This window comes from Crocuta crocuta, unplaced genomic scaffold, assembly GCF_008692635.1.
Source record: "Crocuta crocuta isolate KB4526 unplaced genomic scaffold, BGI_CrCroc_1.0 scaffold83, whole genome shotgun sequence".
Lineage (NCBI taxonomy): Eukaryota > Metazoa > Chordata > Mammalia > Carnivora > Hyaenidae > Crocuta > Crocuta crocuta.
Genome location: NW_027529638.1, coordinates 186,131 through 211,567, shown reverse-complemented (window position 1 = coordinate 211,567; position 25,437 = coordinate 186,131). Strand labels below are relative to the sequence as shown.

Genomic DNA, 25,437 nt, shown 5'->3' with positions numbered 1-25,437 from the left:
TTGCCTTCATTTTTTTTTTTTTTTTTTTTACTGAAGTATACTCGACATACAATGTTATATTAATATCAGCTGTACAACAGAGATTCTACGGTCCTATACATTACTCCATACTTACCACAATAATCAACATCTGTCACCATATACAATATTATTTCAGTCTTAGTGGCTGTATTCCATATGCTGTACTTTTCATCTCTGTGACTTACTTATTTTATAACTGGAAGTTTGTATCTCTTAATCCCTTTTATCTATTTCATCCACCACCCCCATCTTTTCTCTGGCAACCATGAGTTTATTCTCTGTATTTAAGTATGTTTGCTTATTTGTTCTTTTGTTTTCTAGGTTCCACATATACATGAAATCATACTTGTCTTTTTCTGATATACTTCACTTAGCATAATACACTCTAGCTCCATCTTGTGGAAAGGGCAAACTCACATTCTTTTTTATGGCTAACATTCAGTTCTCTGTATGTATATTTTACATATATGTTTATTATATGTTACATATATATTACAGTGTGTGTGTAGGTATGTATAATCTTTTCTTTATCCATTCTGCTATCAAAGGACATTTGTGTTGCTCACAGGATGTTCTGGTTAGATAATTCAATATCATAGAAAGACATATATACATAGTTCTTGTCCTTTACCAGATCAAAATTTGATATGAGAACTGGGAACATAATTTTCACCCTTTCAATTATAAAATGTAAGAAAATTCATGTGGGGGTGCCTGGGTGGCTCAGTCAGTTAAGCGCCCAACTTCAGCTCAGGTCATGATCTCACAGTTCGTGGGTTCGAGCCCCGCATCGGGCTCTGTGCTGACAGCTAGCTCAGAGCCTGGAGCCTGTTTCAGATTCTGTATCTCCCTCTCTCTCTGACCCTCCCCTGCTCACACTGTCTCTCTCTCTCTCTCTCTCTTTCTCTCTCTCTCGGAAATAAATAAAACATAAAAAAAAAAGAAAATTCATGTGTGTGTGTGTATCATAAGAACCTCTAATTTTAAAATAGAGGCTATTTTGCATATGACATAAAGCTGTCAGTGATAACTGGATAATAATATATTATATCATAAAACATATCTCTGGATTGCTAGACGGTGAAAAATACCATATTAGCTAACTTTGATTAAGTTAAAAGAAACAAACCTCTAAGTTGATTATTTTGCTTTTTATTTTCTTAAACTTTTTTAATGTTTATTTATTTTTGAGAGACAGAGAGACAGAGTGTCAGCAGGAGAGGTTCAGAGAAAGTAGGAGACACAGAATCAGAAGCAAGCTCTGTCAGCACAGAGCCCGATGCGGGGACTGAAGTCACGAACTGTGAGATCATGACCTGAGCCAAAGTCAGCCTCTTAACCAACTGAGCCACTCAGGCACCCCTCTAAGTTGATTATTTTGATATTCTTCAAGAATCATCCCTGAAAAATCTTCATAAATTGCTTGTGCTTCTATGAAGTTGAATATAGAGACAAATGTCATGTTAATGACCTTACTACAAAGTTATACAAACCATGGAGATGGTATTTGGCATTAAAAAGAAGGTAAGCAATTTCATATTAAATGTTATCTTCTTTATTTTAAAAGTTTGATTGTAAGTAAAATAAAAATATATTCTGAATAAAATGGGAAATACATTTTAAAAATGTAAGTTCCATACTGCATTAATTTAGCCCACAAACAAATACCGTTGGATATTTCTTCCCTGTTTACGTTCATTAGGGTAATTAAGAGCTCTTTTATTCACAAATTACTTTAGGAGGTTCAAGTTTTTGTTTATTTCAAACAAATCACAGTTAATGGTGTTTGCATTGCTTATACTTCTCTTTCCAAGTCTGTTGACAGCTCAGTTGTTGTTTTCTTTCATATTTAAGTAGGCAAATTGGCTATTTATATGAGAATCTAGTAGTAAACAGAATGTATTCATTTTTCTTGCTTTTAAGATATCTGTAGAAGTGCTAACAACATGAAAGACAAAGCTTCTCCAGCTTTTCAGTATCCGCCAGAATAAGGTGCTAATGAAATCAAGCTAATAGGTTTGGGTTATTTGAATCTAAATTTAACAAGTATTTCCTGACTAAGTATTGTGCAAAATACACTGTGAGATGAGATGGCAAATTACAGAAAGAACACAACAATGCAACATATGGGGGTGGGATATATAAGGGAGATATGGAAAAATAAACATATGCCAATAACGATACTAACAGTAGAATGTGTTCTACAAAAATCTCAGAGATATGTTTGAAATAGACTGCTATTTGTCCACCAGTATCCAATTCCTCTTATTTTTGAAAAAAAAAAATTTAGTGTTTATTTATTTTTGAGAGTGAGAGACAGAGCGAGAGTAGGGAAGGAGCAGAGAGAGAGGAAAACACAGCATCCAGAGCAGGCTCCAGGCTCTGAACTGTCAGCACAGAGCCCAATGCAGGGCTCCAACTCACAAACCATGAGATCATGACCTGAGCTGATGTTGGATGCTCAATTGACTGAGCCACCCAGGTGCCCCTCCAATTCCTCTTCTACCCAGGAAGACACACTGGATGTTATTTGGGATAGCAGTGTTTGTGTCAGGTAGAAGCTAGATAGGAGCTGTGGAACGAATGCCCGAGAGGCAGTGTTCCAAGTCCTTGAGGAAGAAATGACAGGGACAGAGCTGAAGCAAAGGATTGTGATATATAGGTTACACATTAAAAGACTGGGGGCGCAACATCCATACCTTGTGGCTTCCAAGACCTTAGGGCTAACAGACCAAGAGCCACAGATGCAGAGCACACAGCTCTCCTCTTCCACCTCTGCCCCAGGAAACCCCTAGACTCATTATAATACATTTTCATTGGGGTTATATCCCCCTTCATGGAGGAAGGCTGCCATGACAGTTCAGGTACAAAACTTGGAAGGTCAAAAACTCCCCTTTTGAACCTGTGGGAGGAGTTTCGCAAATGACTGGAGGCAGCCTCCATGAGAGACCACCCCACTGTACTCACAGGTCTTCCCAGCCCACAGAGGCAACAAATATCCGATCCCCAAACCACATATGGCCAGTTTACCTGGACTACTCTCCCACCTTGAGATTGTACTTTTGCTTTGATAAACGGCTTTGTGCTTGCTACTTTCCTTCTGGCTGTCTTATTCCAGTGTGAATTCTCACATAAATCTTCTCCCAGGGAATCTGAGGACCGAGACCTCCATTCACACAATGCAAACCGGCGCTGGCAACATTTCTAATTAAAAGATTACATTTTTCCAGCTTTCTTTTCAGTGAGGTTGGCCAATGACATAAACAGAAGTAATATGTGGTATCTCCACAGTGGCTCCTCATTATCAAGCCAACTCAATTAGCAAGAATGTCTCTTTTCTCCTACTACTATCTAAAACACTGTTGTGAAGAAATGAACTCCACTAGACTATAAAGTAGCCTTTAATACAGTAGCTGGAGATAAAAAAAAACAGAACGGAATGATATAATAGGAGTTAGGGCCCCACACAACTTCTAGAAGCAGTTCTATCACCCACTCTGTGCTGCTACCTCCAGACTGGTTTTATGCGTAAGAATTAAAACAACAGAATATTTAAATCACTATGATGAGGGAGCTAAAGGCAAGCTGAGGCCAAAGAACAAACTAATAATTACCCCATCCCCCACTCCAGGGTGAGATATGTGTGACATTCCTCAGGCACTTATGGCTGCCCAAGAACAAAGGAGAGGGAAAGAACAAATGATTAACTGACAGAGGTCATAGTCATGCAGGACATAAGTCAACATCAGTTTACAAATGTTTTAGTAAATTACAAGAAAAAGACAATCTTATCAATAGCCTAACTTCCAGAAACCCATGGACTCAGTTTCTTGGAGCCCTAACATCATCCTCTCCTTCACAGTGATGTGGGGAACAAAGGTAAGAAGAAAATGTAAATAGCATAAAATTTCTTTATAATCTGCAACCTATTGACAAATACTTTAGGCAAATAAGAGTAGAACATTCCTCCAGGAACTCCCTACATTCTTAATGTTAATACTTTGCTAGAGGGAAAAATAACTAGCTCAAAAATAACAGGGCCTCCTTACTCCATTATCTCAAGAGTCTTCTTTAGCATATGAAGGTCCTTTTTCCCTTTTTCCTTACCACTCTCCCCCCACCCCAACTCCATACTATATAATCAGTGACTCTTCACAACTCCAGTGCAACTCTTCCTGCCCACGAGTCCTGTCTCCATGCTTTAATAAAACCATCTTTTTGCACCAAAGAGATCTTAAGGATTCTTTCTCTGCCATCAGCTCTGGACTCCCACCATGATTCCAAAACCACATCAACTGTTTTCTGTTTTCTGGTTTTTGTTTGTTTTTACAGCTGAACACAATTTCTAACTAAAACAAAGTACCAAAAATGGTACCAAAATTTAAAGTCAGGAAAAGATTAGATGTAATCAAGGGAAAGAAGCACAACAATGTTAAATAACCTCACCAAATGGGTTACATCAGATTAAAGCACTAAACTCTCTTTCTTTGTTTTTCTTTCTTTTTTCCTTTTTTTCTAGTATTTTCTTTTTTCTTTTCTTTTCTTTTCTTTCTTTCTTTTTCTTTCTTTCTTTCTTTCTTTCTTTCTTTCTTTCTTTCTTTCTTTCTTTCTTTCTTTTTTTTTCTTTCTCTTTACTTCACTTNTAATCAAGGGAAAGAAGCACAACAATGTTAAATAACCTCACCAAATGGGTTACATCAGATTAAAGCACTAAACTCTCTTTCTTTGTTTTTCTTTCTTTTTTCCTTTTTTTCTAGTATTTTCTTTTTTCTTTTCTTTTCTTTTCTTTCTTTCTTTTTCTTTCTTTCTTTCTTTCTTTCTTTCTTTCTTTCTTTCTTTCTTTCTTTCTTTCCTTTTCTTTCTTTCTCTGGACTACAGGTTGCATCTTGAATTATACACAATTGTTTGGCTAATTCTAGGTCACATGTATTAATTGGATGGAAGACAAGGACTAGAGTAAATTTATTGATGTTTTGGTTAGCTGATTCAATATCAAAGAGAGTCATTTATCATGATTTGTGTTAATATAAACAATGATAATAAGCCCTCCTCTGCATACTATACATATACACACAGATACATTTAAGTATATTAGCATGTCATACACACATAAACATATGGATGAAAATAAAATGTCATCTGAAATAACAATACCTTTTTCATTTAACAAATATTTAATAAATAGGTATTCTGTGATATTCATTGTTACATGAACTGAGGAAACAATGGGGAATAGGTCTCTGTCCATGCTGAGCTTCTATTTCACTGAGCAAAACTGATTTTAAATACACATATAAAATGCCATGCCAGATGACAAAGGTTTTGTGTTATAAAAAATAATAAATGCCATGAAGAAAAACAAAGTAAGAAAGGAGCTGGGATATGAAAGCTTTTTTACATATTCTTAAATTCAATGACAGAATGAGCCACATGGTAATCTAGAGAATGAAAGACGGGAACAAAAGATAAAGTTGGTACATGTGTTCTGAGAAAGGAGATAGAACTTTATATGTTTGAGAAACAACATGGTCAGCATGGCTAAATCTAGAAATGATGTGCAAGAGAAATCAGAGATGAGATTGGAGATTTATCATGGGCTAGAACACATAAGGCTCACAGGCCTTCGCAAGTAGTTTCACTTTAACCTTGTGTTTGATGGGATACCACTGGAGCATTTTAAGCAGAGGAGTGACACAATCTAATTTATCTTTTATAAGGAAAATTCTGGTTTCTATGTGGAAAATGGATTATAGGTGAGACAAGAATGGAAACAGGAAGATGAGTAAGAAATAGTTGCAATAGCTTAGGTGAGAGATGATGATGGTGATGGTACCGTAAATGGGAGAAGTAGACAGACTTGGGATATACTTCTATATTTTCAAGGCAGAGCTAACTTGCTAAGGATGGAATGAGTGTGGGAAGGAATGAGAAGAATCAAGAATGAAATTCTATTCTTTCTTTCTTTCCTTTCCTCACTACCTCCCACCTGCTTTGGCAGGATGAAGGAGTACTATTTATTGAAATTGTGAAGGAGATATGGAGACTCAGATAGGATAGATTTAGGACAGTGACATGGATAAAATAGGCTAAGAATAAAAAGTTTTTATGCTTTTATCTATTGGGTGATTCCTGGTAGATATGCAAATAGAGATACTGAGCAGGCATTTGTATCTAAGAGTTTGTAACTCAGAGAAGTCTGGGATTGGGTTAAAAGTAAAATCAACAACAACAACAAAAACTTTGCATGCATCAGGTCATAGATGGTATGAGATCAATCTGGTAGTGAGTGTCTAGAGCAAAGAAAGTCAGCAGTGGGAGAGGACTGAGACTTAAGACAACATAGTATTTACATCTTTACATAACAGTTAATATCATTTAAGATCAATATCCAAAACTTTCACCTCCTAGGATTAAAACTCCCCCTAATATCTGAAAAATGACTCACTAGAAATAAGAATATTCTTAAAAAAAAAAAAAAGGTAAGTGTTACTTATGCTGATCTGGATGTAGACTAACATATTACTTTAGGCCCATATTTATCTAAACCCCTAAAAGCAATCTAGATAAGGTTAGAGAGAAAACAGTCTCCTTTCTTATGAATTCAGAAGTAATAGTTTCCTTAAATCCCAAGGTAAAATGAGTGACAAATTATTCTACAGAAACAGAGGTATTAACTGCAATTGAGAAAGAAATATAGGCTGCCTAGATTTATTTAAAAATATTTATCATAGTTTATGTTAATAAAAATTATGATAATAAGCTCTTCTCTGATACTGAATTACCTATCAAAATAACCTTTAAGTGTTCATAAAAGGTACTCTGTTCTAGTCCCCGTCTTCAACCAATTAACACAGGTGATAGACAACTGCATATAGTCAAGGTACAATATTGAAAATAGCATAGTAGCTTCAAGCATAGGTTTTGAAATCAGTTTGGCTCTGCCATTTGTCAGAGATGTATTAGAAATATTAAAGGCTCTAGACTCAGTTTCTAAGCAAAAATGGGATTCAAAATGCCCAGCCTAATTTATGGAGTTTTTCCTGAGAAAAATATATGTAAACATATTAAAATCTGTCTAGCCCATTAGAAGAACTCACAAAATTAAATCCTGTACTATAATTACCTTTTAGATAAACCATGAGTTTAAAGAGACTTTGTGGTTTAGCAGAGCAACATTCTAAACTGATAACTTCTAAGCAAACATTTGAGCATACCCCATTTTAAAATCATACCTAAATATACAAGGATTTTGATTATGTTAATAACTTTTATTGTGGTCTTAAATTTTATGTCTTATACTTTTTAATTAAAAAAAATACTAGGTTACTGCCTTGTAAATGTTGAAGTCTAAAATGTAAATATAGACATAAAATAATGCTTTGTACCTCAGAAAGAGGGAACCATGGCTTAAAACGAATTCAACAATGAATTCAATAATAAAAATATATATATAAAACCTCAATTTAAAAAACAGATCACTCTAAATGAATATATTATGTAAAAATGCCAACACCTAGCAAAAAATTGAAAATACAATCTCATGAGTCAATAATCCAATAAGACAAATTCAAATACTTTAACAACTATTTAATATCCTACTAACTACCATTAATCTTGTACATATTTTTCATTGGTTCCTTAAATCACTATTTATATTAATGTTTCTATATTTTTTCACCTCAAGGAGTTCTTGAGAAGAATGTAAACACCATATGTTACATAGTGTTAGTATAAAATTATAATTGCTTACTCAAGTCAACAGGTAATTTAAATCTAAGTAAGTGTAAAGCTGTTTTAAAGGCAGCTGTTAACAGTTAAACTGCTTTTACCACATAAAAGTGTATTAAATTATGTAGCTAATAACCTAATTATACAACATGAACACACTGGAAAACAGAATTTTGTGTACATTAATAAATCTCATTCTCTATTCGTCACTAAAGCTTTAAAACTAAATTATAAGGTTGCAAAGTAATGATATTATACCATGTGGCTTATCGAAATGTGTCTCACTCTGTACGTGTACTTTATATTCATCTCTTAGAGACAATTCGAACAACATATGAATCTTTCTATATATTTGTCTGAATTTCTGTACCAATTTTTTTAGAACTTCATTGAAGCTTTCATCAAATCTTTGCATGGACTAAATTCAGTAGTGTTAAAACCAGTTAGTTCCAAAATATTTACCATTATATAGAAATGACTATTCATGAGGTTCTGATTCTTTCTAATAGATTGCCTTATAAGACTTATTTCATAGACAATTTCAAATTTTTAAAAACTGGCTCTATCCTTAAGCATTAATGAACAAAGAAGGAAGAAAGTTAAAACAAAATTCATCATGTTAACTGACATTTGGTCGTAAGTAAATATTGGCTCTTACCCTTTACCGATATTCACATAAAATCAAGTTTTTATCATTTGTTACATTTTATAACCATGTGTGTAATACTTAGTTTGGTTTAAAACAGACTTTAACTTCTTTAAAAATGTACATAAAAGCTCTACATTAATAAATATGTATAACTAAATTAGATAATTCTATGTATATATTTTAAGCAGACAGTAGGGAAAAAAGTACATTTTAAGATAAGAAGTCCATTGTAAAATCTAAATGCCTCGAGAGTAAACAGCAACAGGAAAAGGAAACATGAAAGAAGATGGACACAAGAAATCTGAAACCTGGGCCAGCAGTGCACATCTCCACCCCGAAGCAAACCTCCTGTTATTGTGGAACCACAGAAAAGCTATTTAACTGTTAGAGTGGAAAAGAAGAGGCACCTGACAACCAGAGGACCGGGTGAAAGTATTCCATGCAGCCAAGCAACTTCTCCTATCCCTAGCAAAAGCTACAAGTTTATTTTCTTCTGAAAGAAAATGAGACGAATCAAAGTAAAATCAGGCACAATTATGGAAGGCAGCACCTTACTGAAAACAAATAGATTAAAAGGGATAGGTGTTTTTCCAAAGAAGACTAACCAACAGGTATGTGAAAAGACAGTATCATTAATCATCAGGGAAACACAGCTCAAAATCAGAATGAGGTATCACCTTACACCTCACAGAATGACTATTATCAAAAAGAAAAAAAAATAACAAGTGTTGTTGAGGATGTAGAGAATAGGGAGCCCTTGTGTACTGTTGCTGCGGATGTAAACTGGTAAAGCCACCGTGGAAAACAGTACAGAGATTCCTTAACAAAATTAATAACAGAGCTACCACATCATCCAGCAATTATACTTCTGGGCACTTACTTCCCAAAATATGCTTTCAAAAATATATTTGTATCCCCTGTGTTCATTGCAGCACTATTTATAATAGCCAAGATATGGAAACAACCTAAGTCCATCAATGGGTTAATGAATAAATAAGATTTCACACATATACACACAAACACACACACACACACACACACAAATATACACGCACACACAATGAAGTATTCACCCATAAAAAAGAATGAAATCTTTATATTTGTGATAACATGGGTGGACCCCAAGAGCATTATGCTAAATGAAATGAGAAATATATAATCTTGGTGGAATTATGATCTCAAAGGATGACCAACCTAAGAATTGAGGGATGTTTTCTTGAATGTTTTCTTATTTCCCTTCCCTTCCCTTCCCATTATCTTCTCTTCTATTCCCTTTCCTTTCCTTCCGTTCCCTTTCCATCTTCACTTCTCTTTCCTTTTCCCTCCTCTTTTCTGTATTTCTACTCCATTTCTATTGTTATCCCTCTCCAGTTATATAAAACCAATGAACGATCAGAATCATGCTTAAAATAAAAACACTGTAGACTTTCTGTAGTAGTTAAAAGCAGTCTTTAGAATTAATGAAATAAAACAAAACTGAATTAGAGTCCCAGCTGAGCTATTTATCAACAGTGTCCTCTAGTTCAGTTCTTAACTGCTCTAAACTTCAATTTCTTTGTAAACAAGACAATAAATAACCTCAGTGTTTATCAAGGATTAATACTCTAAAGATGTAGACAGCACATAAGATTTCCAATCTGGAAAAATGAGTTGATATCTAAAATTTCTAGCTGGTTCTATACTTGGCGTTGAAATGGGGAATATAAAGAATATATATATGATACCTACACGTATAAACATTTTCTTCTATTTGGAAAGATGGTAAATAAATTAGAGTGATGCAGTGTGAGAAAGATTTGATAGCCCACTGTTAGTTTTTAAGATGGAAGGAAGGGATGAGGAATGAGCCAAGGAATGGAGGCAAACTTCTAGAATCTCAAAAGAGGAACTAAATGCAGTAGGACTTGGAGCATCTGGAAAGAACTCAGCTCTCTGAGAACACTTTGATTTCAGTTCAGGTAGACCTAGTTTTGATTTCTGACTTCCAAAACTATAACATACCCAATGCGAATTTTTTAAAGTTTGTGGTAATTTGTTATAGCAGCAATATGAAACCAATATATTAACTACGACTTTTTAATATATGATTAGATAAATATAAATTAATGAATGGTTTGATATATATTTATGATAGTCTCAATCTCCTATAAATTCTATTATTTCAATATGAGTATAACAATTTTCGCTTATTTGGGGGCATGTATAGATGTAGGCAATCAGTGTTATTGGATGATATGAATGTATATTTCTTATAATTTATACTTGATTAGTACCATTTGATATTCTAGGAATGGGCCAATTTCAAATAAAGTTCAGAAACCATTCTGTGGAAATCCAGCTCAGAAAACATAAACATTTCTTCATTTTACATTTTACTGTCTACTCAATTTGCAATGGTCTGATATTTGTATCCCTCCAAACTTCATATGTTAAAATCCTAACACACCAACATGATAGTATTAGAAGGTGGGGGGGGGATGTTTGGGAGGTGATTAAGTCACAAGGCCAGAGTCCTAATGAATGCAAAGTATGCCCTGATAAAAGATTTCCCAGAGAGCTCCCTTGCCCCTTCTACCATGTGAGGTTATAGTGAAAAGACAAAAAGATGGCTGTCTAGGAAGTGGGCCCTCATCAGACATTAAATCTACTAGTGCTCTGCTCTTGAATTTTTGAATTTCCAGAACTGTGAGAATTAAATTTCTGTTGTTCGCAAGTTTCCCAGTTTATGATGGTTTTGTTTTAGCAGCAAAATCAGATCAAGATACAACTCTTGCTTACTTCCTGTACCTCAATGCCCACTGAAGTAATCATATCAAACAAGTTTGTCCTTACCACATGGGAAACACACCAATGAATATTTACAATTTCTAGACCCTCATGGACTAACTTGGAATCTTAGCTCTTACTTCACTCTTGGCTCAGATCACATGACATTTCCCTATTCTCAACTCCACCTTTACACTTGTGAAATAATTTGCACTTTCCCAAGTCATGTCCCCATACATACAGCACTGTGATTTTCTGTAGTTTTTTCCAGTTAGAATAAAATATTTATGCCCCAAGACCTTTGCATCAGCTTTTACACATAGCAGGATCTCAATAAATGGTAGTTAATAGTTCTAAATGACACACCACATTCAAAAAATGTAAAAAAATATAGTGATAGATAACAAAAATAGTGACAGATAATATCAACAAGTGACACAGGCCCATAATGAAGAGCAAGAAAGAAAAGGAGAGAAATGGATAATGTTAATAAGAGGATAGACCGCTGTCAGCTTTATTCTGTGGGTTGATTACCAGAAAGTATGACCAATCTCTCTTTATCATGATGTGGCAACTGGCATGGCTTCATTTCTCCACTTGGCTCTGTTGCCAAAGGTTCTATATATAGCTTTGCAAAGACACTTAAGGGAGAAAAGTGAGCTATTCTTAATTATGCTTTGACAATGCTGCTCAGCTTTTTAAAAACTTTCAGGCTCAAATAAGGATGCCAAATTCTTTCTTGTTAAGCAGGACTTAACTACTTTAATTAACCTTTAGTTTTAATAAGAAATATGTACAATAATATTCTAATATAACAGGTTTAGCCAACTTCATAAATGTTTGTCACAACTCCTGACATAAAGATTTCCTATCAGATTCACTTGAGTAAAACAGATTACCAGAGAAAAAGGACATGTCTAGTATAGATATATGATGTTAAGTCAGGCAGAGAAGGACAAATACCATAATGTTTGCACATATGGAAGGATTAGGAGGAACTTAATGGAGGAGCATGGGTGAGAAGAAGGGGAAAAATATTTGGGGAGAGGGAGGGAGGCAAACCATGAGAGACTCTTGAATGCCAACAACAAACTGAGGGCAGATGGGTTGGGGGGAAGGGGAAGAGGAGTGATGGGTATGGAGGAGAGCTCTTGTGGGGATGAGCACTGGGCTTTATATGGAAATCAACTTGACAATAACTATTGAAAAAAAAAGGTGACTGCTGATAATACAGGAAGTTAAAACAAAGCAGGCTATTTTCTTAGCGGAAAATCTGACATCAACAGTACTCAGAATATTCAAATTGCATCTATCTTCACAATTATTGCCATTAAGCTGTTGACTAGATTCTAATATATCCATCTGGCAATTGTTTAACTTCCAGTTTTCTGTGCTATGAATCAACCACTATCCAAAATGATAAATGTAATTTTCTATGCAAACACATTGCACCTTTTCTATTTCTCTATGGAATGCATTTTAAAGTGATGTTCAGAAATTTCTCTATGCTATTAAAAATATTTTTACCATAGCAAGAGTAAACATAATTTTCTGATTTTTCACAATTATCCAACATTAAATTTGTGTTACCAATATTTTTCCTGAAAAATTACTATATATAATTGATTAAAAATTATTTATATGTAATATGAAAATTATACTGAAGCAATGCTCCATGAATGATATAAAAACTTCAAAACAGAATTTTTGCTCATTTTACTCATTTTATTGCATCTTCAACATGGCTACTTAATACCTCTATATAGTATGATTAAAACAATGGATGACCAACGTCTAAAAAAATATTTTTTAAGTCTAATATCCTCTAATTTCATGTTTTTACCAAAGACAATGCAACCATTTCTAAATTATTTGATGTATGGTAGAATTCATTATGCTTAATTACATGTACACTTTACAATTGCAATTGCCCATTGATATGATTCAATTTCTAAAATTTGTTTGTTAAATAAGTAGACAATTCCAAGATAGAGGACATGAAAGTAATTCCTAGATAAACTAAACTAATGTTGAGTCTTCTCATATTCATGGTCCATCTCAAATGGGCATGTTAATAATGGATCACAGTCTTTGAATTTCATCTTGACTGCTAACTCTTTAAAGAAAAATGTGTGACAGTGTACTTCACACTTACAGGTAAACTATGAAGTAATGCCAGAGATTATATATAAAAACAACAAATATGAGTGTTTATGATCCAGACTGTATAGGAAACAGTAATACTTGGAGTAAGAAATAAAGGCTGCATGTGCTATACATGAAATCAGTTGCTTAAATTATCATTGATACTATGTCATTATCTTAAATACAGTGTGTTAAGCCAATTCCAAATCTAGTACCTGCATTAGATGTAAAAAGAGATTGTTTTAATGCTAGTGTGCAGCAATGACTGCCAGCTCTGCTATTATCTTACATTAAGGACCAACAGGTGCTGAAGAACACAGCACCATCCACATGTTGACTTCAACTGTTTCTAAATAAAACTGTCCTGGCATCTTGTTGGCAAGTAGAACAAATGTTTCAGTGATGCCAATCCTCTCTCAGGTGGATTCCCAAACCAAAATTGAAGTCATAATGACTCAGCTTTTTTCTCTCCCAGTATTTATTTTTGAGAGAGAGAGAGAGAGAGAGAGAGAAAGCGAGCCAGAGAGAGAGAGACAGCACAAGCAGGGGAGGACAGTTAGAGAGGGAGACCCAGAATCCAAAGCAGGCTCTAGGCTCTGAGCTGTCAGCACAGAGCCCAACCTGGGCTTGAACTCATGAGCTGCATGATGACCTGAGCTGAAGTCCAAGGTTTAACTGACTGAGCTACCCAGGTGTCCCAACTCAGCTTCTTAAAATTTATTTTGTTTCAAAAAATAGAAGGTTGATTTTATTTTTGAAACTTTCAAGGCTTTTATTGGCTTTAGGATTTTCTCAGAGTTGTTCAACATCTTGTTTTTTTTAATGTGCAAATGAATCCAAAAATATCTTCCCATGTTCTGTACCTGAATTCTATACCTTCATGTTCTATACCTATACTCTAAATTCAGTCTTTTTCCTATAAAAATCCGTAGTCTTGCAAGTTATATGAAATAAAATCCAAATTTATATATCTTGTAGTTTTCTGAGATTCTGTTTAACTTAATGGTATAAAAAGTGGATAACTGAATTCAATTTTCCAAGATCACCTTTTACAGATGCTCAGTAAATCTTGTCCACTAAGTATATGAAAGAGATTCTTTGACTGGAGTCAGCAGAGTATGGCCCAATGTTCTGAAAGAAGGGATTAACAACAACAAAAAGTCTTATATTGGTAACACTTGAAGAATTCAAAAAAAATCTAAGGCACCAACTTATGCAAAAGTAAAGAAACTCAGTGAGATTTAATTTAAAGAAATAAAACGGATGTGTGAGCTGGAGATGGTGTGGGAGTTATGCCACAAATTTTAGCAAGTATTACTGTTCACAAGTTCTGTATCTTGTATACTTCTTCCTGAAATCATCTGGACAGTGTGTGAGAAGACTTGGACAGCAATATGAAGCTAGTATGCAAAATAAAAGTATTTGCTTATTTTTTCCATTAAAATCTTTTTCCCTGAGGTTTAGTATGTCTGAGAGATAATGTGTATCTTTTAACACATTTAAATTAGACAAATTTGTTTTGGCTTTAACTTATGTAAAAATAATTTTATTTATCAGAATATAAAATTACCATTTTTCGTACTATTAGAGCATTCATCATGTATTAGTAACATGGTCTTCAAAAGTCAAATAATAGTCATTTAGAATTTATCTGGAAAGAACTTGAAGGAAAAGAAGTTAACACAAAATAATACGTGTATAGTATATTTATATCATATAATGTAGAGAGTTTTTTTGGTAGTTGTCATTTCAATTTAAACTTTACTGTCAGTATTTATAGTCAGGAATTCAGTAATTATTTCTTTAAAGCCATAATTGTTTGATATTCTCAACCATAATATTTTAAGGACTCTAAGTTAATTCAAATATGTTGAATTATTCAAATATGTTGACAATTAAGTAAAGTTCCCAAATTTAATAAAAATTAAAATAGCAAAAAAATAAAGGAAATTAAAATAGCATTGGAAAATGTATTCAAATAAGTACACTGATGAATATATAAAAACATTTAAGGAAATCTCTTATTTCCTCCTACATTCCCTCAATCCTAAACTCCTTACATTTGACTGAAAATTTAATAGAGCTGAAAACCGATACGTAAAAGACTGTCACACATCATTTTTATTCAGTGTAGTTGATTAAAATTGCTACACATTTTTGTCATTCTACATCAAGAGATACAGTTTATTTTCCCTTCACTTAAGTCAAGATTGGCACTGTGTGCAGAAAAGAGTTATAATATAGGAGTCTTTAGTATGTTTATCTGTTCTGGGATGAATTGTGTCTTCCCAAAATTCATAGGTTGAACCTCCCATTTCCAGTACCTCAGGATATAACCATATTTGGAGATTAGGTCTTTACAGAGATGATTAAGTTGAAATGAGGTCATTTGGATGAGACCTAATTCAATATGGCTGGTGTCACTATAAGAGAGACACCAGGGGAGTACATCTACAGAGAAAAGGCCATGTGAAAACATAATGAGAGAAGGCCATCTGCAAACCAAGGAGAGAGCCTCATCTAAAAAAATCCTACCAGCACCTTGACCGTAAAATCCAGCCTTCAACAACACCCAAAAAAACCAAATACTCCTAATAAACAAATGGGCAAAAGACATGAACAGACATTTCTCCAGAGAAGACACATAGATGGCCAAGAGACACAGGTAAAGATGTTCATCATCATTTAACATGAAGGAAATGCAAATCTAAACTACAATGAATATTTTCTCACACCTGTCAGAACAGCTAAAATCAACAACACAGGAACCAACAGATGAGGATGAGAGAAAAAGGAACCCTCTTGCACTGTTGGTAGGAGTGCAAACCGGTGCAGCCACTGTGGAAAACAGTATGGAGGCTCCTCAAGAAGTGAAAAACAGAATGACCTTGTGATCCAGCAATCACATTATTGGATATTTGCCCAAAGAATACAAAACACTAATTCAAAGGGAACCATGCACCCCTATGATTATAGCAGCTTTATTTACAATATCCAAGATATGCAAGCAGCTTAAGTGTCCAACGGCTGATGAATGAATAAAGAAGTGGTATCAACACATGCACACACACACACACACACACACACACACATTACTCAGCCATAAAAAGTATGAAATCTTGCCATTTGCAATGACATTGATGGACCTAGATAGCATAAGGCTAAGCAAAATAAGCCAGTCAGAGAAAGACAAATACCATATGATTTCACTGATGTGTAGAATTTAAGAAAAAAAACAGATGTGCAAGAGGGGGAAAAAGGGAGAGAGAGACAAACTAAGAAACATACTCTTAATTAGAGATAACTGATGGTTAACAGAGGAGACGTGGGTGGGAAGTTGGGTTAAATAGGTTATGCCTATTAAGGACTGCACTTGTGATGAGCACCAGGTGATAGATGGCAGTGTTGGATCACTACAACATCACACTATGTTTACTAACAGGAATTAAAATACAAACATACAAAGAAATAAAATTCTAGCCTTTAGAACTGTGAGAAAATATATTAAAAATTATTCTATCCACCTAAATATGGTATTTTGTTATGGCAGCCCCAGCATACTAATAAGCTATCCTTAGAAAGATTTGCTTTTAAGATTGGCCACTGGTTGGTTTCTGAGCACCTGACTGGTAACCAGTGCCACATATTCATATCAAACTTTCCATAAATAATAAGAGTGCCCATTGTATGCCTGAAACTAACACTGCATGTCAATTATGCTTCAGTAGGTAAAAAGTAATAAAGGTGGCTCGCTGTCCCTAAGTAATTTATATAAACAATATTGTTAATGCTTAACCCCTAATTTTTTTCTAGAAGTTTAGAATTTCTGCTCTGAGTACAAAGTTCCTATGCGAATCATTGGGTGCTAAATTGCTAGTGGGCTTTATTGGGTAGAAGTATAACATACTTTGCTGGGAGAAGTGTATGTGTGCTCTTTATGACTACATACTGAGCTCTGTGAGTCCTATTTTTTTCTTTGTAATGTTTATTTATTTTTGAGAGAGACAGGGAGAAAGAAAGAGAGAGGGAGGAAGGGTCAGAAAGAGAGGAAGACACAGAATCTGAAGCAGGCTCCAGGCTCTGAGCTGTTAGCACACAGCCTGATGCGGGGCTTGAACCCAAGAGCCAGGAGATCATAACATGAGCCAAAGTCGGATGCTTAACCAACTGAGCCACCCAAGCACCCCTAAACTCTCTGAATTCTTCTAACAAACATCTGAATGCTGTGGTAGTTTCAGGGACCACTGATATACCATGTGACTGCTTGACCAAAAGAAAGATGTAGAGGTAAAGCTTTATCTTTGTTTTTTTTTTCCATAATTGGCCTGGCAGCTTCCACTTCTTAGAACATTCACTATGGGTGAAGCCAGCTGTCGTGTAACAAGCCTAAATACTTGTAACAACTCTAAAACACTGTGGGAAAATGCTGCAAGGAAATTCAAGCTACTCCATAAGGAGTCATTTTGGGTATCCACTCCACTTGAACCTTCAGATAACTCCATTATCCACTTACTGTTCCCACTACTAAAACCTCAAATAAGAACTGTCTAGGTAAATTTAGTCAACGCAGAGATAAACAGCAATAAGAAATTGGGTTTTAGGCGGTCAGCTTTTGAATGGTTTATTACACAGAAATAGATATTAAAGATAAATAAGTAAACAAACAAGTAAAAATAATAAATCATTTTACTTATAAGTCGCTGAAAACAATTGATTAAAATATGCATTTTATTAATAATAGGTCTTTATTACCATTAGGAAAACATTTGGTGCTATACTGTATTTAAAATTATTACCATATCATAAACAGCTTCCTCAAATGTGTGATTTTATATTCAAAATTCATCAGCTGTCCTTTGGATAATTTTTTCCCTGCTTATTTGTTCTACTAAGCACTAAGGAATCATGTGTCTGTCCCATAGTTAATGACCTTAGAATCCACTTCAAATTTTAAGGTAAGTCTAGCTTTACCTGCACAGTATGCAGTTATCTGGAAGAAAAAATAAAGATTACTAGAAATTAGTATTCCCTATAAGATAGAATATTAACCACAGGAAAAGTGACATTTTTTGCCATCTCTCATTTAGTCCTTCTGCCTTACTGCTACTAACAAAATTAAACCAAACCAATAAACAAATAAGAGTTTATTAATCTTTACATTATAATATCCAGTTAGTTGCAACATAGGGAAGATAGCAAAAGAAATAAAAGTAGGGGAATGAAGAGAAAATAGAATCAGAAAAAAATATTTGACATTGATCTTTTTTGATATCCCATATATAATCCATTAAAAAAAAATTCTGCAGATTCACATTTATAATATGTCCAAAATCCCACCAGTTCTTATTACCCTCTCAACTTTTACTCCACTTTAAGCCTCCATCATCTCTCACCTACAGGGGCCTTGATGCCCTTTTACCATATCTCCAAAGTCAAAGTAATAGTTTTAAAATAAAGTCTAACTATGCCATTCTTTTTTCCAAACACTATAATGGTTTCCCATCTCATGTAAAGCAAGACCTAGAGTCTTCACTGTAGCTTACAGAACCCTTCATGATCTGGTTTCTCTCTGACCCAATCTCTTATTACCTGCCCCCTCATTCACTCTGCTCCAACCACATGGTGCTCTTAATAATCCTGAAAAAGTCTAGTGTTCCACCGCATAGCTCTTGCACTGTTCTCAAGCCTCTTCCCACAGATGAGCGGCTTACTCCCTTTCTTCCTTATGGTCACTGCAAAAATATTCCCGAATCAGAATCGCCTTCTTTGAACATCCATTTTGAAACAGTATCATACTTTAGAGTCACTTTCTATCCTTCAAACCCTGCTTTATTCTTCATCATAGTATTTATCATCCCTATCTGACACATTATATATATTTTTATTGCCTATCCCTCCTCACCCATAACCCAAATACCACAAAAGCAGGAATTTAGTCTGTGTAATCTGTGTTAAAACACCAGTGCCTACAATATTTTCAAGCACTACTCAATAAACTGATTTATTAACAAATGAATGGATGAACGGATGGATGAATGAATGAAGGAATGACTGAATCAATGACAAAATAAAAAAAAATATTACCAGAAATGCAGAATATACCATTTGGGACTACTCTTGAAGCATGAAAAAAGTAATTTCCAGTAATAAGAGAGGCCATTAAATTCACTTAATGAAAAACAACCATAATAAACACACACACACACATACACACACACACACACACACACACACCCAACTATGCAAGATATACAACAGATAATGTTGGGAAGGTCATGCCACTGTCTGACTCCTCTCTCCTGGAGTCTCCAACTGTGCTCTTTTCCATTATGTTGTCAGACAAAATAAACTGGCCTACTTAGTTTACTGACAAAGAGTAAAACATCAACAGTACTTTGTTTACAATGTTTTTTTTTTTTTTTTTTTTTTTTCCTCCAGGAACCAATGTGACTGAACAATGGAGCTTGCTTTTAGGAAGTTACCAGGTTACCTACTGCAGTGGTTTGGGAAACTAAAAAAATTACACGCCGGTGTATTCTGGATAAAAAGATATCATATGTCTTTATGGTTGCAGAACCATTAATTATGTATTTCTTTTTTCCAAGTAATGTTTTATTATATTTACCAATTTTCCCTTAAGACAGATTCATTGTATTTACCTCTTCTCCCTCATAATTAATGAGCATTTCCATTAATTATTTTTCATACAAGGAATCTGATATATGAGCTTATCTGAATACTCAAGGGTAGAAAATAAATAGCATGAATTCTAGAAATGAATATTAAATACTATTCTTCAGTAAAGGATGTATGTTTAAAGCACATTACTAGTCTCACATTTGGAAGTAAAGTACAAGGGATTAAGAGGAAATAATTCTGCTTCATGTTATTTATAACATACAGAACCTCTTCCCTTATACTTAGAAATATTTGTTCTACAAAACATAATCGTTAATATATATACTACATACTATGTGCTACTTGAAGCACTTTCTATTTATTAATTTGTTTAATGTTATAAAAATGCAATAAAGAAGAATTTGCTGTTGTTCCCACTTTGTAGATGGGAAAATCAAAACACCACATAACAGGGATGCCTGGGTGGCTCAGTCAGTTAAATGTCCAACTTTGGCTCAGGTCATGATCTCACGGTTTGTGGGTTTGAGCCCCATGTTGGGCTCTGTGCTGACAGCTAGCTCAGAGCCTGAAGCCTGTTTCAGATTCTGTGTCTCTCTCTCTCTCTCTGACCCTCCCCTGCTCATGTTGTCTCTGTCTCTCTCTCAAAAATAAAACATTAAAAAAATGTTTAAAAACAAAACAAAACAAAACACATAACAGACTCGAGGTCATACAGAACAGAGATCTGATCCCTGGTAATTTCCTAACTAGACTGAGATCGTCTCTAGTGTTCTCAACTCTCCTTTTCTGATATCTTAAAAATAAATATTGTTTTTAAAGTAGACATAAATGATCATTATAGAAACTACAAGCAAACAAATTTAAAGAACGATTCATCCAAATTGTTAATAGTTAATAAGTGTATTTTCTGGGACTACTGTTTTCTTTTTCTACACACTATTTATATAAGTGACAGTGAACTATGTTTATTACTACATGTTACTAACTCCTGAGTTCAGGCTCTAAGGTCAAATGAAGTTAGCATCATTCTTTCTCCTAGTATCAAAGCACTTCATGACAAGATGAATTTTTTGAGACATTAATTTATTCTGTGTTCCCATCTCTCTGACCTTTGGTTCAATAATGTGGCTCTATGCTTTTCAAAATAAGGTCTGTGTCAGGTAAGAAAAATCTTCAGACAGTTTAGACAATTATTTTCCTCAATTCTGTTTCTAAAAGTACATTGAGAATGGGCCAAGAATGGCAATGAGTAAACTGTGCTTATATTTAGATTTTGAAGATTCATGAGTGGAGGGTATTCTTTAATGCCTTTGTGCACTTTTGAAGCAGAATGTAAAAAAAAAATAGAGTTGAATTCATTTATGTCCGTTGAATTTATCACAGGATAAGAATAGAGGGGCAAGGGAGGATAATACCAAATCAAAGTAAGGTTGCTTTTTTTAGAGAAAAAGGTACTAAAATCTAGAGATCATGTTTCATTACAGTACAAATAAATTTTTAAATATGGAATAAGTGAGGTTGACAAAAGGAACATGGCCCATAATGATGTGTACTATTATGGAGGGATCAGGAACAGTGAGTCAGCTTCAGCTTTAAGACTGTTGGTTCCAGAAATGCACTGAGGCTGCTTATAATTGTGTATGTACAAAATAAATTAAAGGATCATCTTATGAAAGAACAGTATTATTTGGTGACCTCCAAAGCATTAGGCGTGGAATATCTATCCGAGCCAAGAAAGGAGGTAGGGTAGATTGGAAGTAATTAGATGGTTGAGAGAAATCAAGAATAGCAGAGGGAAAAAGGTAGAATAGAGTAGAATGGACATATCAAAGTTACCAATGTCAACTTGGTTCAATGTTATTCTATAAAAAGAAACATAAACATTGTATTTATAGTTAAGCAGTCTTCTCTCTCTCTCCTTTTTCCGCAAATCAAACTCTCAGATCAGTGATCTTGAAATTTTATGATTCTACTATGGTTATTTGATAAAATCTTACTCCTACCTTGGTCCTTCAATAATGATGTTGTGGTAAGTAACAGACCACTTGTGTAGGTGACCCTGAATGCTTTATTTAAAAAAATAGAGATTATACATTTGCCTATTATTTCCAAATATATATCCATAATGGTTGTCTGCACAATCATAGAAACCTGGAATCCTAGAAATATCTCAGCACCAAGAGTGTGACTGGGAAGTCTGTGAGTTTACTGTAGTATATGTAGAGAATTGTATATATCATAACATCTTTTTCTATGAAGGGAACATTCAAATGCTTTCTTGGCCAGACATGACTACAATAGGGAATGATGAGAATAGTGGTGAATAAGCAAATGCAGGAGCTTTCATAATTTCAAACTCTAATTTTAGATACTTTTAAATACTAGTGTGATATTTTTATATATGATGAAACAATATATATAATATTCCTTTCACAAAAGAAGTAAATTAAGAGGCACTATAACTTCTTTGGCTACCAAAAGTTAATATTATATATTATAAGTGCTCACAAGTTTTAATTGCTTATAAAACCACTTACAGACATTAACATGGGAATATTATTGATTTCTTAGAAGCAGTCATAGAAACCAACTAAAATAACCATATTTATATTAGCTTTGTATCAGCACATTTTGGAATATATCTGACCTTTTCTTTTCCCTCCATTAAAAAATACATTAATTTTCAAGGAGTATAGTCGTTATCAATATATTAAAAAGAGAAAATGGTTTCTAGTAATGCTTTGAGAATTCAATTAAAATCTTGTTAAAGATATGATTCTTCTGTAAATTTTGTCCCATATACCATAAGATGGTAACATTAAGTAACATTAAACTTTGAAGTGTTAGTATTTTCTCCTTTGTTGTAGAATAATAAAGATTTCTCAATAAATAATGTAATCAGAATATTATTCAGTATTTAACCATTCTCTGATATAAAACCTTTTAACAATTATTATCGTCTATCATTAAGATACAAAGCATCTAAAATTAGAAAACTAGAAACACAACGAAATTCATAGCTTTCTATTATTTTTTTTAGATTTTTTACCTCTTTTTTTTGTACAAATAGTTTATTGTCAAGCTTTCTATTATTTTCATTTTAACAATACAGCAAATATTGATTGTATGGAAATCAATGCCAGCCACCGTGCTAGGTATAAGCAACACGAAGTTGAATAAGTTATACTTTTCACATGAGAGAGAAAAACACCCCACAATAATAATAATTTTATGATAAAATCCAAAAATCATGAAAATCATAGTAAATCCCAAAATGTACATCTAGCTGTCTTTAAACCAAATTTAACTGAAACTATTGCATGTAAGTGCATCATCACAACCTTCCAAGTGTTTTTGCCACAATCTTAAGAATTGTCTTTATTAGCCTAAGTGTCCATCAAGAGATGAATGGATCAAGAAGATGTGGTTTATCTATACCATGGAATACTACATGGCAATGAGAAACAATGAAATCTGGCCATGTGTAGCAACATGGATGGACCTTGAGGGTGTTATGCTGAGCGAAATAAGTCAGGCAGAGAAGGACAAATATCATATGTTTGCACGTATAGGAGGATTAGGAGGAACTTGATGGAGGAACAAGGGGGAGAAGAAGGGCGGAAATGGTGGGGGAAAGGGAGAGAGGCAAACCATGAGAGACTCTTGAATGCTGACAAAAACTGAGGACTGATGGATGTGGGGGGGAGGGGGGGATGGGCATGGAGGAGGACACTTGTGGGGATGAGCACTGAGCGTTATGTGGAAATTAATTTGACAATAAACTATTCGTAAAATAAATAAATAAATAAAATAAAAAAAATAAAAAATAAAATGCTCAGCAAAAAAAAAAAAAGAATTGTCTTTATTTATAATAATTTTGATGAAATTCAAACATCCCTGAAACAAACATAAAAGAGCTGATCTGCAAGCTTTGATTTAAAGAGATAATCAAATCTTAAACAGCAAAACAAGAAAATGATGTCTTACTTATGATGCATATAGTCTCCCAAATTGAAGAATTCTACTAACCATACTGCTTAAGTACCTATTTACATATTTACTTAAATGTTTTTTTTTTTTTAAATATAATGTGTCAGGGGAATGATTCCATACTTATGTTTTCTATTTTGATCATTATTTGTAAAGATTGCGTAGTTACTCAATTATGACCTAGAGTCATCAATGAAAATTTAACCGGCTAATGAAAATTTAACCACTCAATGAGGGCTAGATAATTCACTCTAAATTTATTGCTTAAATTAAGATACACAAAAGATTTGAAACCTCTAATTCATGTGACATCAAACTATTATAAAGAAAACACTATTTCTTACGTGCAAGGCAAATAATGTATTCTAGAAAGTATTAACTTTTACTCCAAACCTTTTTGTTCATTTATCAACCAAAATAACAAGAAAACAAAAACAAAGATTTTACCATTTGAAATTAGATCATTACATATTAAAGCAGTTCACCTTATCATTTATACCATGAAGTATTTTACTACAGTAAAATAATTATTTAATCATAGTAAAAATAACAAAAGTTTTGTTTTGTTTTTTACCTTGAAAGGCAATGGCTCTTCAGTAAGAGGACTAACAGGAAGTGAAGTGGTGCTACTTGCTGGGCTCATATCTGCACTCTGCAAGGAAAACACAATTGAATTAAAAAGACATATTTTGGATGGGGCATCTGGATACTCAGTTAAAGCCTCCCACTCTTGATTTCAGCACAGGTCATGATCTCCCTGGTGCCTGAGATTCAGCCCCATGTTGTGTTCTGAGCTGACAAAGGAGGGAACCGGCTTGGGATTCTCTCTCTGCCCCTCCCCAGCTCATGGGACCTCTCAAGCACCACATGCTCTCTCTCAAACTAAAAAAATAAACATTAAAAAAAAAGATACATTTAGGTAGTTATTTGTGTAATTCCTACTTTAAAATCAAATCCCTCTTCATATAAAAGACAAATATGGGTGTAGAAAAATTTGAATTATTGTTATATAGTGAATCATTCCTTATTTAGAAAGAGTTATCTGAAAAAGTAGCCTATTATCACTTCTTAATATACATTTCAAATGCATTTTATTAAATACAATGATCATTTTTTGTGACAGGACAGTATTTAAAATTATATTTGTTTACTTTAGATTTATACCTTTTTCTTTTTTTAAAGTTACACTACATCTGTGATGATTTATTATTGTTGCTATTTTGATGTCTTTCAGTCTGATTTTTAAATGCTAGTTTTCAAATTATTTTCACTTTTATTTTATCAAGGCTTAAATAATTAATCTAGATTTTATTCATTATGAAAACTGTATCTGTCATCAATATACAAGGCAAAATCAAGAAATATTAAATTTTTTAATCCCCATAATTATAGCCTCTGTTATTTAAAAATCTTTCTTATATACTACTAAGCAAAATAATTTAAAAATGTATGAATAAAGAAAATTATTGGAAGCTGCTAATTTTGTTTTTCTAGTCCTA

The 25,437-nt window shown here is 33.8% G+C and overlaps 1 protein-coding gene across 1 annotated transcript in view; it reads right to left on the bottom strand.

The window, feature by feature from the left end:
• Positions 1-25,437, bottom strand: part of LOC144230100 (serine-rich coiled-coil domain-containing protein 1-like) — a 242,893-nt gene that overhangs the window by 143,734 nt on the left and 73,722 nt on the right. The window contains exon 2 of the mRNA XM_077762301.1: positions 24,513-24,590. Coding sequence (XP_077618427.1) covers positions 24,513-24,590 — 78 coding nt within the window. The remainder of the gene's footprint in view (positions 1-24,512; positions 24,591-25,437) is intronic.